The sequence below is a fragment of the Sceloporus occidentalis genome, unplaced genomic scaffold (assembly GCF_023333645.1).
Source record: "Sceloporus occidentalis isolate IW3139 unplaced genomic scaffold, rSceOcc1.0.p SCAF_1, whole genome shotgun sequence".
NCBI classification, from domain to species: domain Eukaryota; kingdom Metazoa; phylum Chordata; class Lepidosauria; order Squamata; family Phrynosomatidae; genus Sceloporus; species Sceloporus occidentalis.
In genome coordinates, this window is record NW_028316981.1 from 9,484,552 (window position 1) to 9,507,692 (window position 23,141).

The 23,141-nt window shown below is 44.9% G+C and overlaps 1 protein-coding gene across 1 annotated transcript; it reads left to right on the top strand.

Annotated features, from left to right (window-relative positions):
- The first annotated feature begins 8,783 nt into the window (after nucleotides 1-8,783).
- LOC149320650 (uncharacterized) lies at nucleotides 8,784-19,151 on the top strand. Its single transcript, XM_089503434.1, has 5 exons — nucleotides 8,784-9,708; nucleotides 11,509-11,620; nucleotides 13,303-13,388; nucleotides 13,580-13,700; nucleotides 16,994-19,151. The coding sequence occupies exons 1-5, from the start codon at nucleotides 9,361-9,363 to the stop codon at nucleotides 18,748-18,750; spliced, it is 2,424 nt and encodes an 807-aa protein (XP_089359560.1). The 5' UTR covers nucleotides 8,784-9,360; the 3' UTR covers nucleotides 18,751-19,151.
- The last annotated feature ends 3,990 nt before the right edge of the window (nucleotides 19,152-23,141 follow it).

The following is a 23,141-nucleotide window of genomic DNA, read 5'->3' on the forward strand; positions in this document are numbered from 1 at the left end:
GAGAGAAGTGACCACTGGGCCCAGTGCTATTCAACAACTTTATAAATGAATTGGATGACAGAATTTGGGGCATGCTTATCAAATTTGCAGATGACACCAAGCTAGGAGGAGTAGCTAATACTCCAGAGGAGAGGCTCAAAATTCAAATTGACCTTAATAGATGAGAAAGCTGGGCCAAGGTAACAAAATGAATTTCAACACAGAGAAATGTAAGGTACTGCACTTAGGGGGGGTGGGAATGAAATGCATATATATATAGGATGGGGGACACCTGGCTGAACAAGACGACATGTGAAAGGGATATAGGAATCCAAGTTGACCACAAGTTGAACATGAGTCAACAGTGTGACATGGCTGCTAAAAAGACCAATGTGATACTAGGCTACATCAATAGAAGTATTGGCCTGATACAGACAGGCCAAAATAAAGCTGCTTCAAGTCACTTTGCAAGTATGCTGTTTAAATTATACATGCATCCTAAGAGTCCTGAAGCCGCACCAAAGCCATGCTCCAGTCCTAAGGACTGGAATGCAGCTTTGGTGCAGCTTCCAGACTCTTGGGACGCATGCATCATTGAAACACCATACCTCCAAAGTGAACTGAAGCAGCTTTATTTTGGCCTGTCTGCATAGGGCCATTGTGTCCAGATCAAGGGAACTAATAGTGGCGCTCTATTCTGCCTTGGTCAGAGGCCCCACCTGGAATACTGTGTCCAGTTCTGGGCACCATAATTCAAAAGTTTGTATTGGGTTTTAATAGTTGTATGGTTTTAATAGTTTTTAATTGTAATTTTAGTAGTTTTATCATTTGATTATGATTGTAATATGTTTTATTTTGAATTGATTTGTTTTGTTCTGTTGTACACTGCTTTGATCTATTTTGGAAAAGCGGTCTATAAATAAACTGTATTATTATTATTATTATTATTATTATTATTATTAAAAAGGATTTTGAGAAACTGGAGCATATCCAGAGAAGGGCAACTAAAATGGTGAAGGGCCTGGAAACCATGCCTTATGAGAAATGACTTAGGAAGCTGGGGATGTTTAGCCTGGAGAAAGAGAAAGTTAAGAGGTGATATGATAGCCCTGTTTAAGCATTTGAAGCGGTGTCATATTGAAGAGGGAGCAAGCTTGTTTTCTCCAGAGAATATGACCCGGAACAATGGATTCAAAGTAGAGGAAAAGAGATTCCAACTCACCATTAGGAAGAACTTCCTGACAGAGCCATTCCCAGTGAAGACACTCTTTCAGAGTGATGGAGTCTCCTTTTTTGGAGATCTTTAAACAGTGTCTGGACGGCCATCTGTCAGGAGTGTTTTGATTGAGAGTTCCTGCATGGCAGGATGGGGTTAGACTGGATGGCCCTTGGAGACTCTTCCAACTCTATGATTCTATGATACAGGAGATATAATTTATATTTTGACAATGTTAGTTATGGCCCTGTGTTTCGTCAAGATGGTAAAATATCTAACCATGGGTATCATGTCACCTCTTAACCTTACCTTCTCCTGGCTAAATGTACCTAGCTCACTGAAGCTGCTCCACATGGTTTCCAGACATTTCTTCATTCTGGTCTTCTTCCTCTGGACATATTCCAGCTTATCAATATGCTCCACAAACTCTGGTGTCCAGAACTGTTCCAGGGAAGGCCTGACCAAAGGAGACTAGAGTAGTACTATTCCTTCATTGACGTGGACACCATACTCCTATTGATGCTGGCAGGAATTGCATTGGCTTTTCTAGCTGCCTCATCACACAGTGGACTCATGTTCAGCTTGGAGACTACTACTCCTCCTAGACACCTTTCACATGTACAGTTGTCAAGCTTAGGTGCCACCCATCTTATATGTGTGTATTTCATTTGTTCTGCCTAAGTGTAAAACCTTACATTTAGTAAAGATGTTATGAGGGAGAGTCCTTTAGTAAGGACTGAAACAAGATTCAGGCGTCTAACTAACATCTCCAGTTGTTTTGTTTTTCCTTCTCCTGTTTGGTTTGTAACCTCTTGCCTGCGAAAGAAGCCTATGGAGCTACAAAAGCTTGCAAAAGGTCTGTTGTGCATTTCAGTTGGCTACTAAAGGTGTCACTGATGGATTTGTTAAATGGCCAAGACAGCTACACCTATAGGTAACATTATTTATAAATTTAAATAATCTATAATTGTATATTATAGAGTTATTTAGAAATAGATAAATAATACCATTAGATATGTATATTGTGCATTTTGGTTGGCCAGTAAAGGTATCCTTGATACACTTTTGTTTATATATACACTTGTCCCTCCATATTTTTAGGGTTAAGGGCACAAGACCCCCGTGAATATGGAAAAACCACAAATAACAAAAACACCATGTTTTTACCTGAGAGGACACCTCTCTAGGTCCTCCAGTGCAACTCTGTGGTCAGTGTACAACATACACTGACCATAGAACAGCGCTGGAGTAGCTACAAATGCCTAGTAGAGTATTCTCTCTAGGAACCTCTAGGTCTTTTAGTGCAACATTTAGTTAAAGTTGACCAGAGTTGCACTGGAGGACCTGGATATTCCTAGAGAGAACATATTAATCAAGACCGTGAATAATGAAATCCGCAAATATCAACGCTGCAAACATAGGACTGTATATGTGTGTGTGTGTGTGTGTGTACACACACACACACACACACACACACACATGCACACAATCTGTTTGTTTCCCTGTATTGTGGGAGCCTTGTGTTTATAATTTATATATTATTTAGAACCTATAAATTGTGTTGAGGGGGCTTTGTGTTTATAATTTATATATTATTTAGAACCTATAAATTGTGTTGAGGGGGCTTTGTGTTTATAATTTATATATTATTTAGAACCTATAAATTGTGTTGAGGGGGCTTTGTGTTTATAATTTATATATTATTTAGAACCTATAAATTGTGTTGAGGGGGCTTTGTGTTTATAATTTATATATTATTTAGAACCTATAAATTGTGTTGAGGGGGCTTTGTGCTTATAATTTATGTATTATTTGGACTGTTTTCTATGAATTTCTGAAAAATAAATGGAAAAATATAATCTTTCTGTAAATATAACATTTAGGTAAATATACAGCGGAAATAACAGTAATCTGGGTATAGTGAATGAATGTAGGTAAGTGAAAAATGAGAAAATTTTCTGACTAATATAGTTTGCAGGCCACAGAGGGAAAAAAGGGTAATACTGGACTATTTGAGTTTTAGTTATCTGAAGAAAATAAAAGAACTACTTTTAAAGTACTACCCAAAAAGGAGGAAGAAGACACAATAAGGAAAGAAAAGATAAAACGAATCAAGGAGGGGGGTGTAAAATATAAACTATGTATAAAGCTGCAAGCAGTTGGAAGTAAATTATATGTTAAGTGTTTTTTACGAACTGTCAGAGGGACATGTATGTATGTTTTTCTGCTGTTTGAAGGGGAGGTGGGAGGGGAAAGTTAGATTTGTAAGTAATGTGAGTGTATATGTTATACGGAAGGGATGTGTTACTTGTTGTGTTATGTATAAAACTCTGGAAATAAATAAATAAATAAATAAATAAATAAATAAATAAATAAAACCTATAAATTGTATTGTGGGGCCTTGTGCTTATAATTTATGTATTATTTAGAACCTATAAATTGTACAGAGGGGAGCCTTGTGTCGTTTTGGGCCCTTTGTGTTTTTCCTCCATCTTTGCCCTTGGCCTGAGGCCCAATGGGATTAAGCTACGCCCCCTTCCTCTCACAGCCCCTCCCTTCCATTAGACTCCGCCCATTTCCCTCAACAGAGACCAACCGCCTGGCTTCCCGCTCAAAGGCTGCAGGGCTCTCAAGAGGAGGCGGGGCCTGGATCTGATTGGTGGAGGTGGTCCTGAGTGATGGGAGGAACGGCCCAATCGGGGCTGGGAAGCTGCCTTGGGGGCGGGGCCTGCGAGGAGTCTGAGGGAAGCAGAGGAAGAAGTCCTCTCTCTTGTCTCTGAGTGTCTCTGGAAGAGAGCGACTCTCGGGGAGAGAAAGAGAGTCTTATTGAGAGACAGAGACTCTGAGACCCAGACATTCTCATTATAGATATATATATATATAATGTATAGGAATACTGTGTTCTTAGACAGGTAGGTAGAGATGGATAAACTGAGAGAGAGAGAGAGGTCTGTTCTTAGAGTCCAGAGAGGAGCTCAAGAGAAGGCCTTGCAGCCCCTTTGAGACTCAAAGGAAGGAAGGGAGAGCTTCCCTAGGTTTAAGTCAGAGGCATTTGGGCCCAATAATGTTTGCCTTTGGACCCAAATGCATCTGAGGAAGGAGGCTCAGCTCTAGGAAAGCTCCTGCCTTTTTACTTCCACTGAAAGGATCTCTTTAAGTATATATTCTTCAATATATTTCTGATACAGATATTCAGACACAGATTCTGAGATATATATATATATATTCCACTTTTCTGTTCTCAGTTAAAGCATTGTAAGATATTCCCAGCCTCCCAAATATTCTGGGCTTTACTCAAGAAAGGGAGGCAATGCAGAGCAGTGGTTTGAGTGTGGGACTAGCGCTCTGGAAGACCAGGGTTGGAATCCCCATTCCCTTCAGCCATGGAAGCCCACTAGGTGACCTTGGCCAAGTCACACTCTCTCAGCCTCGGAGGAAGGCAAGGGCGAACCCCCTCAGAACAAGGCATGCCAAATCCTAAGGAAACCCCATGATAGGTCTGCCTTAAGGTCTCCATAAGTCGGAAGTGGTTTGAAGGCATACCAAAAGAACAGCAAACTCACCAAAACACAACCACCTCCAATAGAGAATATGATTCTATGTTTAGAGCATAACTTGCTTTATTCTGAGTCAGACCATTGCTCCATTAGCTCAGTGTTGCCAACTAACTGGAGGCGGCACTTTGAGGATTCAAGGAAGATTCTTTCCAAAATCCTTATTTATTTTTGGTATTTCTAAAGTGGCACTCTAAGGAAGTTTATGCCTGGATTCCTCCATTGCAGTGCTCTGTCTGCTGCTCCTTCTTGCCTCAGTAGAAGCTGAGGGTCAGTGCAAAGTACTAACTGTTTGTAACCCACCCTTAGGTTGAATGAAGCACTTGCCTGAGGCACCAGATGTTGGCAGACAGCAGGGGCACTTTCTCTTTGATGGAGGATAACGTTTCTCCAAGGATGAGAAGGGTTACCCAAAGAAAGGGGTGGGAGTACTGACAAAGGTCCCTCCAACTATCAGCATCCCTTAAAATGTTGAGGGAATTCTCCTAACCTTGGAAGAGGCTGGGGAGTTTATCACACAGAGGACTTTCTCTGAATGAAAAGAAAGTGGGGCCAGAACACATTCACATTCATTCGCTAATTCAGCGAATTTATGTGAACGCGAATTGCGTTCGAACTGGCTTCCCATTGCCCGAAAATAGCATGACATTGTCCGAATTTGCGTATGGCAGTCTATCATGCAATAATAGGTTAGGTGGGCGGTGTGTGTGTGTGGCCTTGGTACATAAGAACACCTTGTCTCTCACTAGGAACCACATCCGCCAAACTTCCTTTATCGAGTGTATTTACTTGACCCTGAAGGCTAGGGACAGTCTAGGGATCCTGTTGGTGTACCGGCCACCCCGTGCGCTAACGGACTCCCTTAACGAGCTGACACAGCTGGTTGCGGAGCTAATGCTGGAAACACCCAGGCTGCTTCTCCTGGGTGACTTCAGCATCCCCTTCGCGGCCAACTATGTTCCATCCGGTGCGGCTCAGGAATTCATGGATACCATGACGGCCATGGGCCTGTCCCAGCTGATCTCGGGTCCTACGCATTTTGCGGGTAATACACTGGATTTGGTTTTTTGTACGGATGCGGAAAATCCGTGGGCGGAAATAACTAATATTTCCCCCCTGCCATGGACGGATCATTTCCTCGTGGAGGCAAAAATCAAGGCCTCTACCCAGATCCCCCCTGGGGGTGGTGGACCCATTAAGATGGTTCACCCTTGAAGGCTGATGGAACCCAAGAGGTTCCAGGAAGCCTTAGAGGGGAACATGGTTGGAAATGACAGCGACTCTGTTGATGCCCTGACTGGTATTTGGAATACCGGTCTCTCTAGGGCTATACACAGCATCGCTCCCAAGCGCCCTCTCAGGCCTGCTTCCAAACGTAAGCCCTGGTATACGGAAGATCTCCGGGCGAGGAAGCGGGTTCTGCGACGGCTAGAGCACCGCTGGCGGAAACACCTACGCTTAGCCGAAAAGGCTCTCCTAGACCGCCTCTTGGAGGACTACGGAGAGGTGATACGAGCAGCTAAGAATTCGTTCTATGGTGCTCGTGTCGCATCCGCAGAGTCGCGTCCAGCAGAGTTGTTCAGGGTAGTCAGGGAGCTAACTCAGCTCCCTCCCACCCTGAACCAGATCCTTGAACCTTCTAAGGCCTGCTGCGACCAATTTAACAACTTCTTTGCGGATAAAACCTCTCGGATAAGCGAAGGTCTTAACGCCGGCATTAGGGCAGAACCTAGGGTAGAGGCATCCAGAGCCTCCGTGGACTCCATTAAACTGGATCAGTTTGAGTCGGTTAGTACTGAGGATGTGGACAAGATCCTTGGAAGCGTTCGGAAGACAACCTGCTCCCTCGATCCCTGTCCCTCATGGCTAGCGGCTCAGGGGGGACCGGTGGTAACTTCGATGTTACACCGGATCATTAATACATCTCTGAGGGATGGGCAATTTCCATCCAGCTTGAAATTGGCCACTATAAAACCGCTGTTAAAAAAGCCCTCCCTCGACCCCCTGATACATAGCAATTATCGGCCAGTCTCGCTGCTGCCATTTTTGGGGAAGGTGATCGAGAAGGCGGTTGCAATCCAGCTTCGATCGATCTTGGATGAAATGGATTATCTGGACCCATTTCAAACTGGCTTTCGGGCGGGTTACGGGGTTGAGACGGCCATGGTCGCCTTGGTCGATGATCTCCGTCTGGGCATCGACAGGGGAAGCGTGTCCCTGTTGGTGCTCTTGGACATCTCAGCGGCTTTCGATACCATAGACCATGGTATCCTTCTGGAGCGCCTGGTAGAGGTGGGAATCGGGGGCACTGCGCTCCAGTGGTTCCGGTCCTACCTCTCTGGGAGGTTCCAGATGGTGCAGCTGGGAGACGTGTGCTCCGATAAGAGGGCCCTCACAACTGGGGTCCCTCAAGGAGCCATTCTGTCTCCCATGCTTTTCAACATTTACATGAAACCGCTGGGAGAGATCATCCGGAGACATGGGGCGCGGGGTTATCAGTACGCTGATGACACCCAAATAGTCTTCTCTATGTCTCCGACTGATGCAGTGACTGAGGATTGCGTCTCTCCTCTTGGGGCCTGTCTGGAGTCGGTAATGGGCTGGATGAGGGAAAACCGACTCAGTCTGAATCCAGAGAAAACGGAGGTACTTGTGATAGGTTCCCCTGGTCCGGGAATGGCGGTGGTTCCACCTGTCCTGAATGGGATCACGCTTCTTGTGAAGGACTCTGTGCGCAGTCTGGGGGTGCTCCTTGATTCATCGTTTCACCTTACATCTCAGGTGGATGCGACGGTCAGGAGCACCTGTTATCAGCTTCGGCTTATCCGCCAGCTGCGCCCATACCTGGGCCAGAGGGACCTTGAAACGGTAGTACATGCTCTGGTAACCTCTCGACTGGATTTCTGCAATGCGCTCTACATGGGGCAACCCTTGTACCATACCCGGAAGCTACAGATGGTACAGAACATGGCAGCCAGACTGGTCACTGGTATATCCAGGGCCAGTCATATTACACCTGTACTTAAAGATCTGCACTGGCTGCCCATTCGCTTCCGGGCGCAATACAAGGTGTTGGTTATAACCTATAAAGCCCTACATGGCTTGGGCCCAGGATATCTAGAGGACCGCCTCTCCCCATACATTCCGCCCCGCACCCTCAGAACATCTGGGCAGCAACTACTGAGGGTCCCAGGGGCTAGACTAGCCTCCACATCAAGGAGGTCATATACCATCATTGCCCCGACCCTCTGGAACACGCTGCCCATAGAGCTGCGCTCGGCCACCTCCCTGGCCCAGTTCAGGAAGGAATTAAAAACCTTCCTGTTCCAGCTAGCATTCCCAAACACAAGTTCCAGCTAGTCTTTCCCCCCCTCTGACAGCAGTGGTAGCTGGTTAGAATGGGGTTTTAATACGGGTTTTAATAGTCTTATTGTATTTGTATTTGTATTTATATTGTATTTGTATTTGCATTTGTAATTTGTATTTGATTTGTTGTGCACCGCCCTGATTGTAAGAAGGGCAGTATATAAATAAAACTTTTATTATTTATTATTATAACATGAAATCCCATGTTTGCGTTTGGATTGGCATTGGATTATACTTACAATTTCCATTGTCTAATAAACTCCTGGGTACCTTTAGGATCGTTGACATCTGTGTGTACCAGAACTCCCTCAGGAGGACTCCATGTCTGGGTGAATGAAGAAGGTTTTATTAAGAACTATGCAAGAGTGCAATGAAGCACAATAAGAATTCAAACATAAATAGCATCCAGAGCTAAACAAAATGGCAATCTGGAAACCGGAGAGCCGAGTTGGAGAAGTGCAGGGGGTGATAACTCCCTGTCCCAAGAGGAGACCATGGACAATGGGAGTGGTTCAGACTGGGGTCTGAGGGTGAGACAGTGAGAGGAAGATGCTCTCTATGCCCACGAAGGAGCCAGGTTTTGGGACCAAGATTGATATCTGAGAACCTACCCTCAAGGGGTGTGTTATCTTGAAAGGTAACAAAGACCCAGGAATCGACATTGGGATTCTGGGCAAAATCAGTGATTGGATGAGGACAGCCCCAGGCTGGATGGAGAGGGCTGTTGGCTGGAAGAGGGCAGAGGGCAGGTGGACCGAGTTGGCTTCTCCTTCGCCTCCTGGTGCAAGAGGAAAGGGCAAAGGGCCTGGGCTGAGGAAGGAGTCAGAGCCCCCATTGAGCTTGGATTGCAGCATTACCTGGGTCACAACCATGTCCTCAGTCTCTGCTCCTTTCTCATGGGAAATACACCTGGGACTCCAAAGGTCATCCTAGGACCTCTTAACAGCATGTTGGCCCCAGATTTTAAAATATGGAGACCCCAAATACGTTGCAGGTGTACTGACATGGGGTGTCACCTTGTCTTTTACTTCAGGTAACAAACTGTCCAGTAAGCAAAGAGAGGTAGAAAGATTAAAAAGCAACATCATTGCTGCTGACAGAGATGTGCTAAAAGGGTTCAAGGAAAAGGAAAGGCAATAGGGAGAGAGCAAGTGGAAAGATGCTGCGTTGAGAATCTGAGTAATGTGGATTTAGTTGTAAAACGTCTCCTTCTCTCAAGAGCATTTACATGATCTCTTGTTTTCCATGCTTCTTTTGGGAAGAGCCATGCAGAAGAGCTTTGGGGAGAAGATGCTCAGTTCTGAGGTCCAGTGCCAGCACTTCAGGCAGTTTGTCTTCCAGGAGGAGGCTTTGGGGCCCCGAAAGGTTTGCAGCCATCTCCACAATCTCTGCTGTCAGTGGCTGAAGCCAGAGAGACACACCAAGGCTGAGATGATGGACCTGGTGATCCTGGAGCAGTTCCTGGCCGTCCTTCCCCCAGAGATGGGGAGCTGGGTTCGAGAGTGTGGAGCAGAGACAACCTCCCAAGCAGTGGCCTTGGCAGAGGGCTTCCTCCTGAGCCAGGCAGAGGAGGATAAGCCAAAAGAGGAGCAGGTGAGCTCAGTTGGAGGGGATATTATTATTATTATTATTATTATTATTATTATTATTATTTTGTAGATTTTGAATGTTATTGTACCCGGAAGACACGGTTTGTAGCCAGATTACTAACTGGGTTTGGTTACAGGAACCCTGTGACTCCCTTTAGAAACAGGTTTGCTGGTTATTGATTCAGCTCCAGGCCCAGTTCATTGTGCTGGTTGTGTCCTGTAAAGCTTCGTCTGGAGGAGGAAGAGGAGCAGGTGAGGACGTTTCATCTGGTTGTTTTGCTGGACCATCACTATTTTTTTGGAAGGGATTTTGAAAATTCTTGAACAAACTGAGGCTTAATCTAAACAAGAAAATAGGGCATGCAAAGTGATCTTATAGCACCTTTGGACTAACTTTGAAAGAAGTTGTAAGATAAATAATAATAATAAGTTTTATTTCTATTTTCCCACCTCTCCCGACGGTTCGAAGCGGGATTACAACAGTATTTTGGACAATAAAATATCTAACATTACAATTCAAAAACAATTTAAAACCATATAATATCAAAATAGACTAGAAGATCCCTTTGCAAACTGATATTTCAGACTTACACAGCTATTTCTCTGAACAAAAGGGGACTGCTGGTTATTGGGAAACTGACTCCCCTTTTAAGCAGGTTTGGTGGTTACTGATTCAGTTCCAGGCACAATTCGTCCAGCTAGTTATGTCCGTATGTATCACTCCGTATGGCTACCTTTCAGTCTTTTTGAAGGAGCATCTTCTCCCACATGAGTGTATCCTTATGGTCCTGTCTTGTGGGAATGTGGGACGGAGCCTTCTCAGTGGCTGCCCTTGGGGTCTGGGACTCCCTTCCTGGGGAGGTTAAACTGAAACTAGTTTTAATGATGTGTATTTCTATTACCTTAATCTTTCCTATTAGTCCCTTATGTTTTAATAGTTTCACTTCTGCAGATAGCTTGTTTTTAAACTATAATTTGTGTATGCATTTATTTTTGTGTCTTCTTCTTGTTGTTGTTGTTCTACTTGTTCTATTTGCTGCAAATCACCGTGATTCCGAGTTCTGAGGGGGGGAAACAAGAGATACAAATGAAAAAAATAATTATAATGATGATGTAAATCTAGCTACCATTTCCCAGGTTTTTTTCTTTCTTCCTTTCTTTTCCTAATTCTGTCAATATGGTTTTGCATCAGGCTATAAAAATGTCTCAGGTGCTGTTTAGGTTTACAGAGTGTAAGCTAATGGCCCTCAACAATCTGGATACTCATTTTAGCGACCTCCTCGGAAGGATGCAAGCCTGAGTCGAGCTTGAGCCCTTTTGCTAGTATTGAATTCGCTACCTTATGGTTTGTGAGCGAGTGGCTGCAGTACAGGCATTTAACCACTGCGCCACCATGACAGGAAGATGATGAAACACTAGCAGAATCCGAGACTGTGTTTGTGTATATGAGGAAGAATGCTCCAGTGCACCATATGGAGTTGATCTGAGTGGATGTCATAACCTTACTGAACTACAGATCCCAAAATGCAGCAGCAGGAGGCAGGCACAGCATTTAAAGGTCCCTAGCTCCGTTTTGAGAGTGTAAAGCGAAAAGCTCCTAAGATTAAATGCTTCTTCAGAAGAACCTCAGCAGTCATGAGTGAAACTCTATTCAGGAGCAGGAGTTTGTGTCTCCAGCTCCTTCCAGACTTGCAATGGCCTTTGTTTTCCTGGCTGGCAGTCTTCTTTGTATGGACTCAGTTTTTCTCCAGCGCTAACAAATTCTTCTCTCTTCTCCTCCCTCCCATTTCTGCTTCTTCTGCAGGATTTGTTTTTGAAAGAGATGGCCCAGAAGGAGAAGCGTCCTTTTGAATCCAGTCAAAGGCAGCGGCCCAAATGGATCACACAGGAAAAAGAAGGAATGTCCTCCTCACTGAGTAAGGGCTGAGAGGGTAGTTTCCGCTTTGACTCCCTCTTCTCAAATATGTCTGAAATATCCGGACTCTATCAATTGCAGCATTTAGGCCATTTTATATAGCCTAACTAGCACTTTGAAATTACAGGCATACCTGAAGTTAACAAAGCCTCTGATAGTGAACTATATTTTACAAGGGCCCTTATCTCACGAGAGGTTTTGCAGGTCAGATCCGGAGTCACTCCTGGTCCAGCCATGTGAATTCACATTATAATGTGATGTATTATCACACTTGATTGCTTTCTATGGGGAGTCATTCCAAGCGGGATGCAAAATCAAGCCGGAGTGACTCCTCATTTTGGTGAATTCGGTAACAAGCGAATTGACAAGAATTGCTTCTAAGCTCACTTTGATTTCACTACGAATTGGTTTGGTGTGGAATGCAACGTTGCTTCCATCCTGGTGCAGCCCCCCAAACCTCCGAGGTCCCACATTTCCCATGATGCCGTGCTGCAATTTTGCCCCATTTGCTTCCGGTACTCCCCTGCACTTCCATTGCTGCCGAGGAGAAGTGTGGTTGTTTCCGATGCCGTTGGGGAAAGAGAAGAGAGCTACTGGGGAATGAATGTATTCACGTTTTAAGGTGGACAGGAGACATACTGATGAGGAGGGGGAAAGCATCTGTTTCTGATGCCACTGGGGAAGGCTACTTGTGTGGCTGGAAGAAACGGACCATATCTCCCAGAAAAAGAGTGCTAGTTTGGGTGCCAAAAGGGATTATATCTCCCATAGAAAGGCTCCTTGTGTGGCTGGAAAAAAACGGACCATATCTCCCTGAAAAAGAGTGCTAGTTTGAGTGCCAAAAGGGACCATATCTCCCAGAAAAATAGTGCTAGTTTGGGTGCCAAAAGGGACCATATCTCCCAGAAAAAGAGTGCTAGTTTGGGTGCCAAAAGGGACCATATCTCCCTGAAAAAGAGTGCTAGTTTGGGTGCCAAAAGGGACCATATCTCCCAGAAAAAGAGTGCTAGTTTGGGTGCCAAAAGGGACCATATCTCCCATAGAAAGGCTCCTTGTGTGGCTGGAAAAAAACGGACCATATCTCCCAGTAAAAGAGTGCTAGTTTGGGTGCCAAAACAGACTCTAAAGCCCATAGAACATGAAGCAATCTTTCACGTGAGACTAGCATTCATGTGAAAGTGGAACCAGGAAGTGGCCCCTTCTTCACCCCAGAAGTGCAAAGACCCCCACTGAGCATGCGCAAGGGTCCCAATTCGAATCATTGAATCTGCATGGTATGTACTGGTGTGGTAATACAATGTGCACTCACTCCACTTTGACCCTGTAATTACCACAATTTTGTTCTTCACACGTGATAGTTCATTTGAAATGACTGCTACGGAAGCGCTTCGGTTTAGAGTTTCAGGTTCACGTGTGATAAACACCAAGCAATTTTTATACCTCACCAGCCTTCCTGTTCCTCCTCATCCTCTTTGTTGCTAGCTTTTAAAAGCAAGATTGAAAGATGGTGAAGGAGGATATGAGAAGCATAGATTTCAGTATCCAGTTAGAGTGGCATGTCTACAGAAAACAATGCAATAAAGCTTGTTGTGGGAAATGGTGTATGCTGCATTGGCACATGTAGGAAGGACTGGAAGGAGAGAGAAGAGGTAGAAATACTCCTTCCTTTTTTCTTCCTCCTAGGAGGTGGAATAAGGACCAGGTCTAAGTGTACAAGGACATCTCCTCACCCTGATGGATTCAGAACACCTTCTGGGAGGCTAGATCAGGTAGGGAACAGGATCTCAAGTGAGCCAACAAAGGGCTTTGCTGGGTGCCTACCTCGCTTTGAAAACTCCCTGGTCCCTACAGAATCTTGTTCTTTTTGTTTGCTTCCATCACAAGTTGCCTTTGGATGGCATGCTGTAAGTATTTCAATTTTCTTGAACAACCTGAAAGAATTAATTTTCTCTTTCTGCAGGTGACCTTTGAGGAGGTGTCTGTGGATTTCACAGAGGAGGAGTGGGCCCTGCTGGATCCAGTCCAAAAGGCCCTACATCGAGAAGTGATGGAGGAGATTCTGGGGGCCCTGTCTTCTCTGAGTAAGGCTCCCTCTTTCTTGGGATTGTGCAGCTTAGAAGTGCTGAAAAGTAACTCTGAGGGTTCTTCTTCAATCTTGATAGATTACAGCAGGCTGATTTTTTTTCAGCTTTGCTTATGTCTCTGGCCTCTCTTCCCAGAAAGCCCTTTAGTAGCAGATCCTGATCAAGGTCCCAGTGCATGATGTGAAGTTCAGCTGGGCTCCTGAGCTTGGACCACTGGGAGGAGTGTTGGGGGCTTCACTAGCTGGATCTCCCACACCAAGGGCCTGGTTTGCCTCCTCCAATTGCCACTGTGGACCCATCCAACCACCAATAAAAATGAAATGAAAGATTAGATTGTTAAAGGCAAGCGAGAAAGCGGAAGTAGAAAGCAGCCACACCTTGCTTCCTTGGGAACTTAGTCCTGTTCCTCCCACTGAATCCTCCAAAAATGGATACAGAGGGAGAGCCTTCCAAAGAGGGTAGGGCCAGATCTGGAGGAATTAGCTGCCATTACTTTCCCAGACCTTCTTGCCAAAAGATGGAGAAATCCAAGCCCTGGTGTGGATGCAGTGGCCAGTTAGCATATAGTGACCTTTAGGTGAACCTACCATAGGGTTTCTCATCAAAATTTGTTCAAAGGCAGTTTGTCATTGCCTTTATCTGAGGCTGAGAGGGTTTGACCTTCCCAAGCCCACTCAGTTCATTTGTACCCTGGTCTCCAGCTATCTTAGTCCAACACTCAAACTACCAAATGCTGGTTCTCCTTTGGCCCCTTTAGATAGCAAGGGTGTTGTGGCTCGTGTGCTGCGCCCATAACCCTTGTTGGGGCGTATGGAAATGACACGCAGTGTCCATCACGACCACCTGCAGAGTTCAACCACGTCTACAGGACGCCAAGAAGAAGGAATCTGTGAAGATGTCTTCAACTAATAACGACTCTTACAAGTCTTCACTCTAAACGAGGGCTTTAATCTTCCTTTGCAGTATTTACAAACATAGATACACAGTGTATTGGACATCCGTCTCTAATACACACTATTTTACACCAACCAACAATAACACAACCTCTGACTGCCTCTCAGTAACAGACACAGCCCACTCCGAGGCACCAACTGTCTCTCTGTATCAGACACAGCCCACTCTCTGAGGCACCAACTGTCTCTCTCTCTCTCTCTCAGTGACAGTTGAGAACTAACAGTTGACAGTTGCATCAACATTCTGATGATGCCCTGTTTTAATGCTGACACATTAGCTGCCACTGGAACTGTAAGATGTTTATCACACTATACTCTTAAAGTGCTACTATGCCAGTTTGACTCCTCTAGCTGCCTCCTGTTGCATTGTGGGATTGGCAGTTTTAAGGAGGAGTATTTAGAATTCTCAGGCAGAGAAGTTCTCTGCCTGAGAATTCTAAATACCCCTCATTAAAACTGCCAATCCCAGAATGCAACAGGAGGCAGCTAGAGGAGTCAAAGTGGAATAGTAGCACTTTAAGAGTATAGTGTGATAAACATCTAAATTAGCTTCACAACAGCTTCCCCTAGTGGCCACACCAATGTCATTTCCTGACAAAGGGATCTCATGCTCTCAGTAGAAGAACAGATTTTTGGGATTGACCAAACAAAACTGAACTAGATAATGAAGGTAGAGTTGGACCTCCTGATCCACAGATTCTTTATCCATGGATTCAACCATTCATATCTTGAAAATATTGAAAAACATATAAATTCCAAAAAGCAAACTTTGCCAATTATTTAAGAGGCACCATTTAACTCTACTATTATATTTAATAGGACTTGAGCAATCCCAGAAGATAGCAATAGTCCTCTGTACCTACTCTGTTGTCTAGATATTTTAGGATTAGAAATTCCAAACATTTTCAAAATATTTATTAGGACACTCTTACAGTTGGTGCTTAGTATCTGAGGCGGTTCTGTTCTGGACATCCCCCCAACACACATGATTGGCAAAATACACAGGACCTCAAGTCTCATTCTTCCCAACTGCAGATAGACCTCACGTGTGCACTGCCATTGGGGAGAATGTAATGGGACCAGCTGTGGATGCTTCAATCCGCAAATGACAGGCCCATGAAAAACCGACTGTATGTTGTACAGATGTTCTTTAACTGCCCTGGGTCAATGATAGGGAATTCTGAGAGCTGTAGTTTTTTGTGGCACCAATGATCTCCCTGATAGAGAATGCTCAATTCCCAGGATTCCCTAGCATTGAGCCTGGGCATTTAAAGCGGTCTCAAACTGGATAATTTCTGCAGTGTGTTTAGGACCTACGGGGACCTTATCTTGCTGTTCCCCAAACTAATTTTCACACGACTTGAGAATTTCTTGTTAAGATACGTCATACAAATAAAAACTACTGAAATGGAAAAGTGCCAGAAATTACGTCCACAGACAGATGCTCTAAAGTTCTTTCTCCAAATAAATACATCAGTCTGTATTTCAGAAATACCTGATGTATATAAGAGCTGGGAGTTGATCCTCAGTCTCCATGAATGCAAGACCACTTGCTGCACAATACTGATTCTGCATTAATGCCACCAAGCACAATCTGTTCTGTTTGTGAGAAGTTCCCCTCCTTTCCTGGCACATTTTACTCAAGATCAGAAACAATCCAGACGTTGCTTGCCCAGAGGCTTACAATGGGGAAGGGACAGCAGAATTAAATCCCCTGTCATGGGCAGAAATGAGGTACAGTGCAGCCGTGTCATACGCAGCTTCCAGCATATGCTGGAAACTGTGCCGGAAATGAACCCTATTAGTTCTAATGGGGCTTGAGCTTACGCTTTTTCCCCCTTACGTGGGGTTGGTGGTCCAGAACAGATCCCCTGCGGAAGGGAAGGGCCAACTGTATTTGAGTAATTCAGAAAATGGTTTACTACATAAAGAAACAACTCAATTAGATAGTTTGTCAAATATACGAGGCCCTGTAATTTCCAATGTTAGTTGTGTTCACCCAGCCCTAGAAGCCATTGAGGAAATACTGGCTAGTCTCAGTGATGCACATCCACCTTGGGAAAGGGACATTAGGACAGGAAAACCAAGATAATAGTGTTTAAGGTGATGGATGAGGCGGGAGATGAACTGAAATTACTAGTTCATAGTTCTCTTCCAATTCTATGCCTCTTTTAACTCTTTGATTCAATGAAGCCAAAATCCTTAGAGCTGCCAGCTTTCAATGAAAAAGAACTTAACTCTTAGGAGAACCAATGAAGAGGTACTGGAGCCCCATCTCTATTTATGAGGTTTTATGATATATATTTTTTTCTGAGGAGTACTTTGTCTCCTTTCCAGGCAGTGATGGGCAACTGAAAGAGTGTAAAGAGAAGCCATGGCAAGCATTGATGCAAAGAGACCTGTGCAAACAGATAAAAGAGAAGGAAAGAAAAACTGACACAGAAAACAAGTGGAGAACTACAATCCAAGGAACAATACAGAAACAAAAGAAAAGAAGTAAATACCTTTGCCTTGCACATGACAGAAGGTTCAGTTCTAAAGCAACTCTTACTCTTCACAGAAGAATTCAGACAAAAGGGAAATCAATCAAAGGTGGTGAGTGTGGCTCCAGTTTTATTTCAGTTAAGCGTGTGAACAGAAGGATGAGACCCTTCAAATGCTTGGAGTGTGGAAAACGTTTCACTCAGAAGACAACCCTCAACTATCATCAAGCAGCTCACAGAGCAGAGAAACCATTTAAATGCCTGGAGTGTGGGAAAAGTTTCATTGGGGCAAGAGCCCTTACTGATCATCAAAAAACTCACACAAGAGAGAAATGCTTTAAAACCCTACAGTGTGGAAGAGGTTTCATTGAGAAAAGAGCCCTCATTCCTCATCAATCAACTCACACAGAGGAAAAAAACTTTAAATGCCTGGAGTATAGAAAATATTTTGCTCGGAAGATACACCTCTCTTGTCATCAAACAAGTCACACAGGAGAGAAGCCCTTTAAATGCCTGGAGTGTGGAAAAGGTTTCACTTGGAAGGCACACCTCACTCGTCACCAAGTAACTCACACAGGAGAGAAACCATTTAAATGCCTGGAATGTGGAAAAGATTTCGCTCAGAAGACAGGCCTCACTCGTCACCAAGTAACTCACACAGGAGAGAAGCCCTTTAAATGCCTGGAGTGTGGAAAAGGTTTTGCTCGGAAGGCACATCTCTCTTTTCACCAAGCAACTCACACAGGAGAGAAGCCCTTTAAATGCCTGGAGTGTGGGAAAGGGTTCACTCAGAAGACACACCTCATTCATCACCAAGTAACTCACACAGGAGAGAAACCGTTGAAATGCCTGGAGTGTGGAAAAGGGTTCACTTGGAAGACACACCTCATTCGTCACCAAGTAACTCACACAGGAGAGAAACCATTTAAATGCCTGGAATGTGGAAAAGGTTTCACTCAGAAGACGGACCTCACTCGTCACCAAGTAACTCACACAGGAGAGAAACCCTTTAAATGCCTGGTGTGCGGGAAAGGTTTTGCTCAGAAGGCACATCTCTCTTTTCACCAAGCAACTCACACAGGAGAGAAACCCTTTAAATGCCTGGAGTGTGGAAAAGGTTTTGTTCGGAAGGCACATCTCTCTTTTCACCAAGCAACTCACACAGGAGATAAACCCTTTAAATGCCTGGAGTGTGGAAAAGGTTTTGTTCGGAAGGCACATCTCTCTTTTCACCAAGCAACTCACACAGGAGAGAAACCCTTTAAATGCCTGGAGTGTGGAAAAGGTTTTGTTCGGAAGGCACATCTCTCTTTTCACCAAGTAACTCACACAGGAGAGAAACCCTTTAAATGCCTGGAGTGTGGAAAAGGTTTTGCTTGGAAGGCACAGCTCTCTTTTCACCAAGTAACTCATACAGGAGAGAAACCCTTTAAATGCCTGGAGTGTGGGAAAGGTTATATTCAAAAGATACACCTCACCTATCATCAAAAAACTCACACAGGAGAGAAACCCTTTAAATGCCTGGAGTGTGGGAAAGGTTTCATTTTGAAAAGAGACTTCACTCGTCACCAAAAAACTCACACAGGAGAGAAACCCTTTAAATGCCAGTAAACTGCGTTCTGTGCAAACATGCTTGCCGCATGATCACAGAGTTGTTTTTGACAACGTTGGCTCTATAGCTTACTAATGGACATGAGGGCTGCTACTTTCGGTCAAACACGACTTGACACCTTTATCAATCGGAAATACCTTTACCTTTATGTGGAGTTTCACTCAGAAGACAAAATTCCGTCATTATAAAAAAACTCACATGGGAGAGAAACCATTTCAATGCCTGAAATGTGGGAGAGTGTATATTCAGAAGGCATTCCGCACTTGTCGTAAAAGAAATTGCACAAGAGAAAAGCCGTTTAAATGCTTTGAGTATGGAAAAGGTTTCATTCAAAACCATCAACCAATTCACAGGGCATAAGGAATTAAAGATATTTGACTTTTTAATTTTTCATGCTCTCCAGAAGATTGAAAATGTTTTGTTTTTATTTCATGTGTGCATGTTGTTAGTTGAAAGAAAACGTTTGATGAAACATGTTGAACTGCTCCTCTCTTTTTTTGTGGTGAAAGAACTTATCCCCATTATTTCCATGTTATTGCGATCATTAGCCCTTATCAGATGAGTCTGGAACTGGGGGTCTTCAGCACTGGGCGGTTCGAATTCACGTTATTTCGCACAATACCATCATACCAGCATTCGAATGGCCCAATCCGAACTCACGTGAATGCGCGAGATGCCGAACTGAATGCGTACTGGCTCCTCTTTTTGGAGCGTGTTGGCCAGTGCGCTGATAAGGGGATTGGCAATATCCTGGATTGGGGCTCTGTTCGATCTCAGTGCAAATGGCTCTGGTGTGACTACCCAATCCTGAATTCCATCGCAAGACCCCCAGATTCCAATTTTAACTTCCGGTGGGTCTTTCCTCTTGCCGGTTCCAGGGAAGCGGGGGGGGGGGGCGGTTCCAGCGGCCTCCTCCTCCTCCTCCCGGCTTGGGAGCCAGCATAAGCTGCATCCCAAGAAGGGAAGAGGCGCGGGGGGCCGCTGGAATCGTGGTTCCGGCAGCCTCCTCCTCCTCCTCCCGGCTTGGGAGCCAGCATAGGCTGCATCCCAAGAAGGGAAGAGGCGTGGGGGCCGCTGGAACGGCGGCGATCGCCGCGATTCTAGCGGCCCCGCGCCTGTTCCCTTCTTGGGATGCAGCTTATGCTGGCTCCCAAGCCGGGAGGAGGAGGAGGAAAAAAGCATCCCCATTTACTTAGATGGCCATCCAGCCTCTTTGACAGCCGCTGGAACTGGTCCTCCCCCCCCCCCCCCAGAATACATATTCACACACTCACACACACACACGTACAACCGGGCATTGCTAATTTGTTGCAAGGGAAGGTCATGGTAACGTTAAAACCAAGCAGGAATGTAGAGAGGAAACAGAGAGGAATGTAGAGAGGGCACGTTGTATCGCGATTGTTAATGTGCATGAGCTGGCTCTCCAACTGTTTACCGGGCTGTCATGACGTGACCTCCCCTTTCACCCCGGAAGCGTTTAAGGTCGCAACCCATGCAGGGCACCACTGAGCATGTGCGAGGGGGCCGATACGAATCGGCCAATCCTCATGTTGAGCACCGGTGTGACAAAACATTCTGCACTGAATGCACTTCGCGCGAATGCCAATTTGAATCATGCCAATTCGGAGGGGCTCCCAGGTATGATGGTATTGTGCGAAATAACGTGAATTCGAACCGCCCAGTGCTGAAGACCCCCAGTTCCAGACTCATCTGATAAGGGCTATTGGTACCACATCTCTTTTAATGAAGTGTAAGCTGTTTACAGTTTAAAAGCACAATACAGTTCTAGTGTCCAGCCAGCCTTTTAGAGACGGAGAGCCTTAGTCCTGCCTCTGATAGGGATGCTAGGCCTTTGGGTCTCGGACTGCAGCTGCTTAGACTGGCCCAAAGCAGGAGCTGAGAAAATGAAGCCGAGAGGGGAGTGAGCCGGCTCTTCAAGTCCCAGGAAGCCCTTTGGTTTAGAAGGGGACAGTGGGCCACCACTTGGCATCATAGACTTGGAAGGGACCACAAATGCCATCCAGTCCATCATCCAATTTGATTTACAGAAATCAAGTGTCACTTGATGGCTTATGAGACTCCTTCCAACTTTATATGATGGATTGATACTCCTGCTATGTTGGAAGACACAATAATAATAATAATGAAAGCCCCCCTGACAGATGACCACCCAGCCTCTGTTTCAGAACCTCTAAAGAAAGAGATTATAATACACTCCAATTTAACCTGTTCCACTGTCAAATACCTTCCGGAAATTATTCTTCTTCCTAACGTTTAGGTCAGTGGTTCCCAACCTGTGAGTCTGGACTCCTTTGGGGGTCGAACGACCCTTTCACAGGGGTCGCCTAGGACCATCGGAAAACACATATTTGCATGTAGCAATGAAAATAATTTTATGGCTGGGGGTCACCACAACATGAGGAACTATATTAAAGGGTCACAGCATTAGGAAGGTTGAAAACCACTGGTTTAGGTGGAATTTATCTCCCAAAGTCTGAATCTGATGTCCTAGTTTGAACCTATATGTCTCGAGCAGCAAAAAAACAACCTTGCTTCATCATAAGTGTACATGTCCCCCCCTTGTTTTTCCTTTGAAGATGGGGACAACATTTGTCCTCCTCCAATCTGTTGGGATCTCTTCTGTTCTCCCAGAAATCTCAAATATTATTGCATGTGGCTCTGAGATGACTTCTGCCAGTTCTTTTAATGACCTTGGATGTCGTTCCTCTGGCTTTGGAGCCTTGAATTTGTTTGGAGCAGCCAGGTATCCAGTCTTACCTCTTTACCCATTCTGCTTTATCAGTATCCATTTAATTTTCATAGTAAAATCCATTCTCTGCCTTCCTAGGCTGGTGAAGGAGATCAGCAGAGTGAGCAGGTGCTTTAGGAGAACTCATTCTTTGGCTGTGGATGCATTGGAAAGTGCAGCCCAAATGGGCCTTGTGCCCTACTTTTACCTGGCAGAGCCTTTCCGCAGAGGCCCATGACTGCCTGTGTTGCACTTGCCCTGATGCCAAGAGAATAAGGGACATCCTAGGATGATCCTTTTCCCTATTCCAGATGACACACGCCCTGACTCTCCTCCAGGACACCATGACGCCACATGCTGCTCCATACGGTGCATGGCATCATGGTGCTCTTCTGGCATCAAAGAGTGTTGCCCAGCTGCGGTAGCATGGCTATGACACCCTTTCAAGGGTTCAAAAAGGAGCTGCTTTTGCGGCTCCTTTTTGCCCCCTGGAAAGGCCAGACCGGGGCTGTGGTGTGCAGTTGCCACAGCCCCAATCTGGCTAGGAAAGGGGGAGCATTGCGCCGCCCCTTCATGGCAGTCTATCAAGCCCCCAGGACTGGGAAAGGTAGCCACGAAGGAATAACATCCTAAAGCATAAAGAGAGATAACTATATACCAAAGTCAGAATCATCCAGGCCATAGTATTTCCCATTTCCATCAATGGTTATGAAAGAAGGACAGTGAGGAAAAACCGAGAGAAAGAAAATCAACTCATTTGAAATGTGTTGCTGGAGAAGATTTCTGTAGACACCATGGTCAGCTAAAAAACCAAATGAATGGGGCTTAGAGTAAATCTAGCCCGGACTCTCATTAGAAGTGAAGGTGGCTAAACTGAGGTTGTCTTCCTTTGGATATATCACGAGATAATGAGACTTGTTTTTGCAAACTATAATGGTAGGCAAAGTTGAAGGAAGTAAAAAAGGAAGAGCCCGTTCCACGCAGATAGATTCAATCAAGGAAAGAATGGCTGCCTGAGTTTGCAAGAACTGAGAAAATTCACAGGGTTTCTTAAGTCCAAGTTGACTTGATGTCGAACAACATTACTCCCCCGCAAATATCCATCAGTCAATGCTGCCTTTACAAAGAGATGTCAGTTTGTGTTTTATGTACTATAGTTGATGACTTGAACTTTTTTGCTAACGGCATCCCAATGTTAAGTTGGAAACCTAAAAGGTAAAAATAAAACATGGCTTCTTTCTCTGTCAAGATGGAATACAAGAGAGATCTTGTAGCACTTTTGAAACTAACTGAAAGAAAGAAGTGGGCAGCATTACCTTCAGTCTATTTCCTCTGATGCATTAACACAATTATGTGTCTGTGTGGTGGGGAGGGGATCATACAATCATAGAGTTGGAAGAGACCTCGAGAGCCATCCGGTCCAACCCCATTCTGCCATGCAGGAACTCACCATCAATGCACCTAATGTTTAGGCGGAATCTCTTTTCCTGTAGTTTGAATCCATTGCTCCGTGTCCTATTCTCTGGAGCAGCAGAAAACAAGACTGCTCCATCTTCAGTATGACATGCCTTCAAATATACAAACAGGGCTATACTGTCACCTCTTAACCCTCTCTTTTCCAGGCTAAACATACCCAGCTCC

Coding starts and splice junctions, on each gene's coding strand:
- LOC149320650 (XM_089503434.1), top strand. CDS start 9,361: ATGCTTCTTTTGGGAAGAGCCATGCAGAAGAGCTTTGGGGAGAAGATG. Junction 13,389..13,579: donor CTTCTGGGAGGCTAGATCAG/GTAGGGAACAGG, acceptor CTCTTTCTGCAG/GTGACCTTTGAGGAGGTGTC. Junction 13,701..16,993: donor GGGGGCCCTGTCTTCTCTGA/GTAAGGCTCCCT, acceptor TCTCCTTTCCAG/GCAGTGATGGGCAACTGAAA.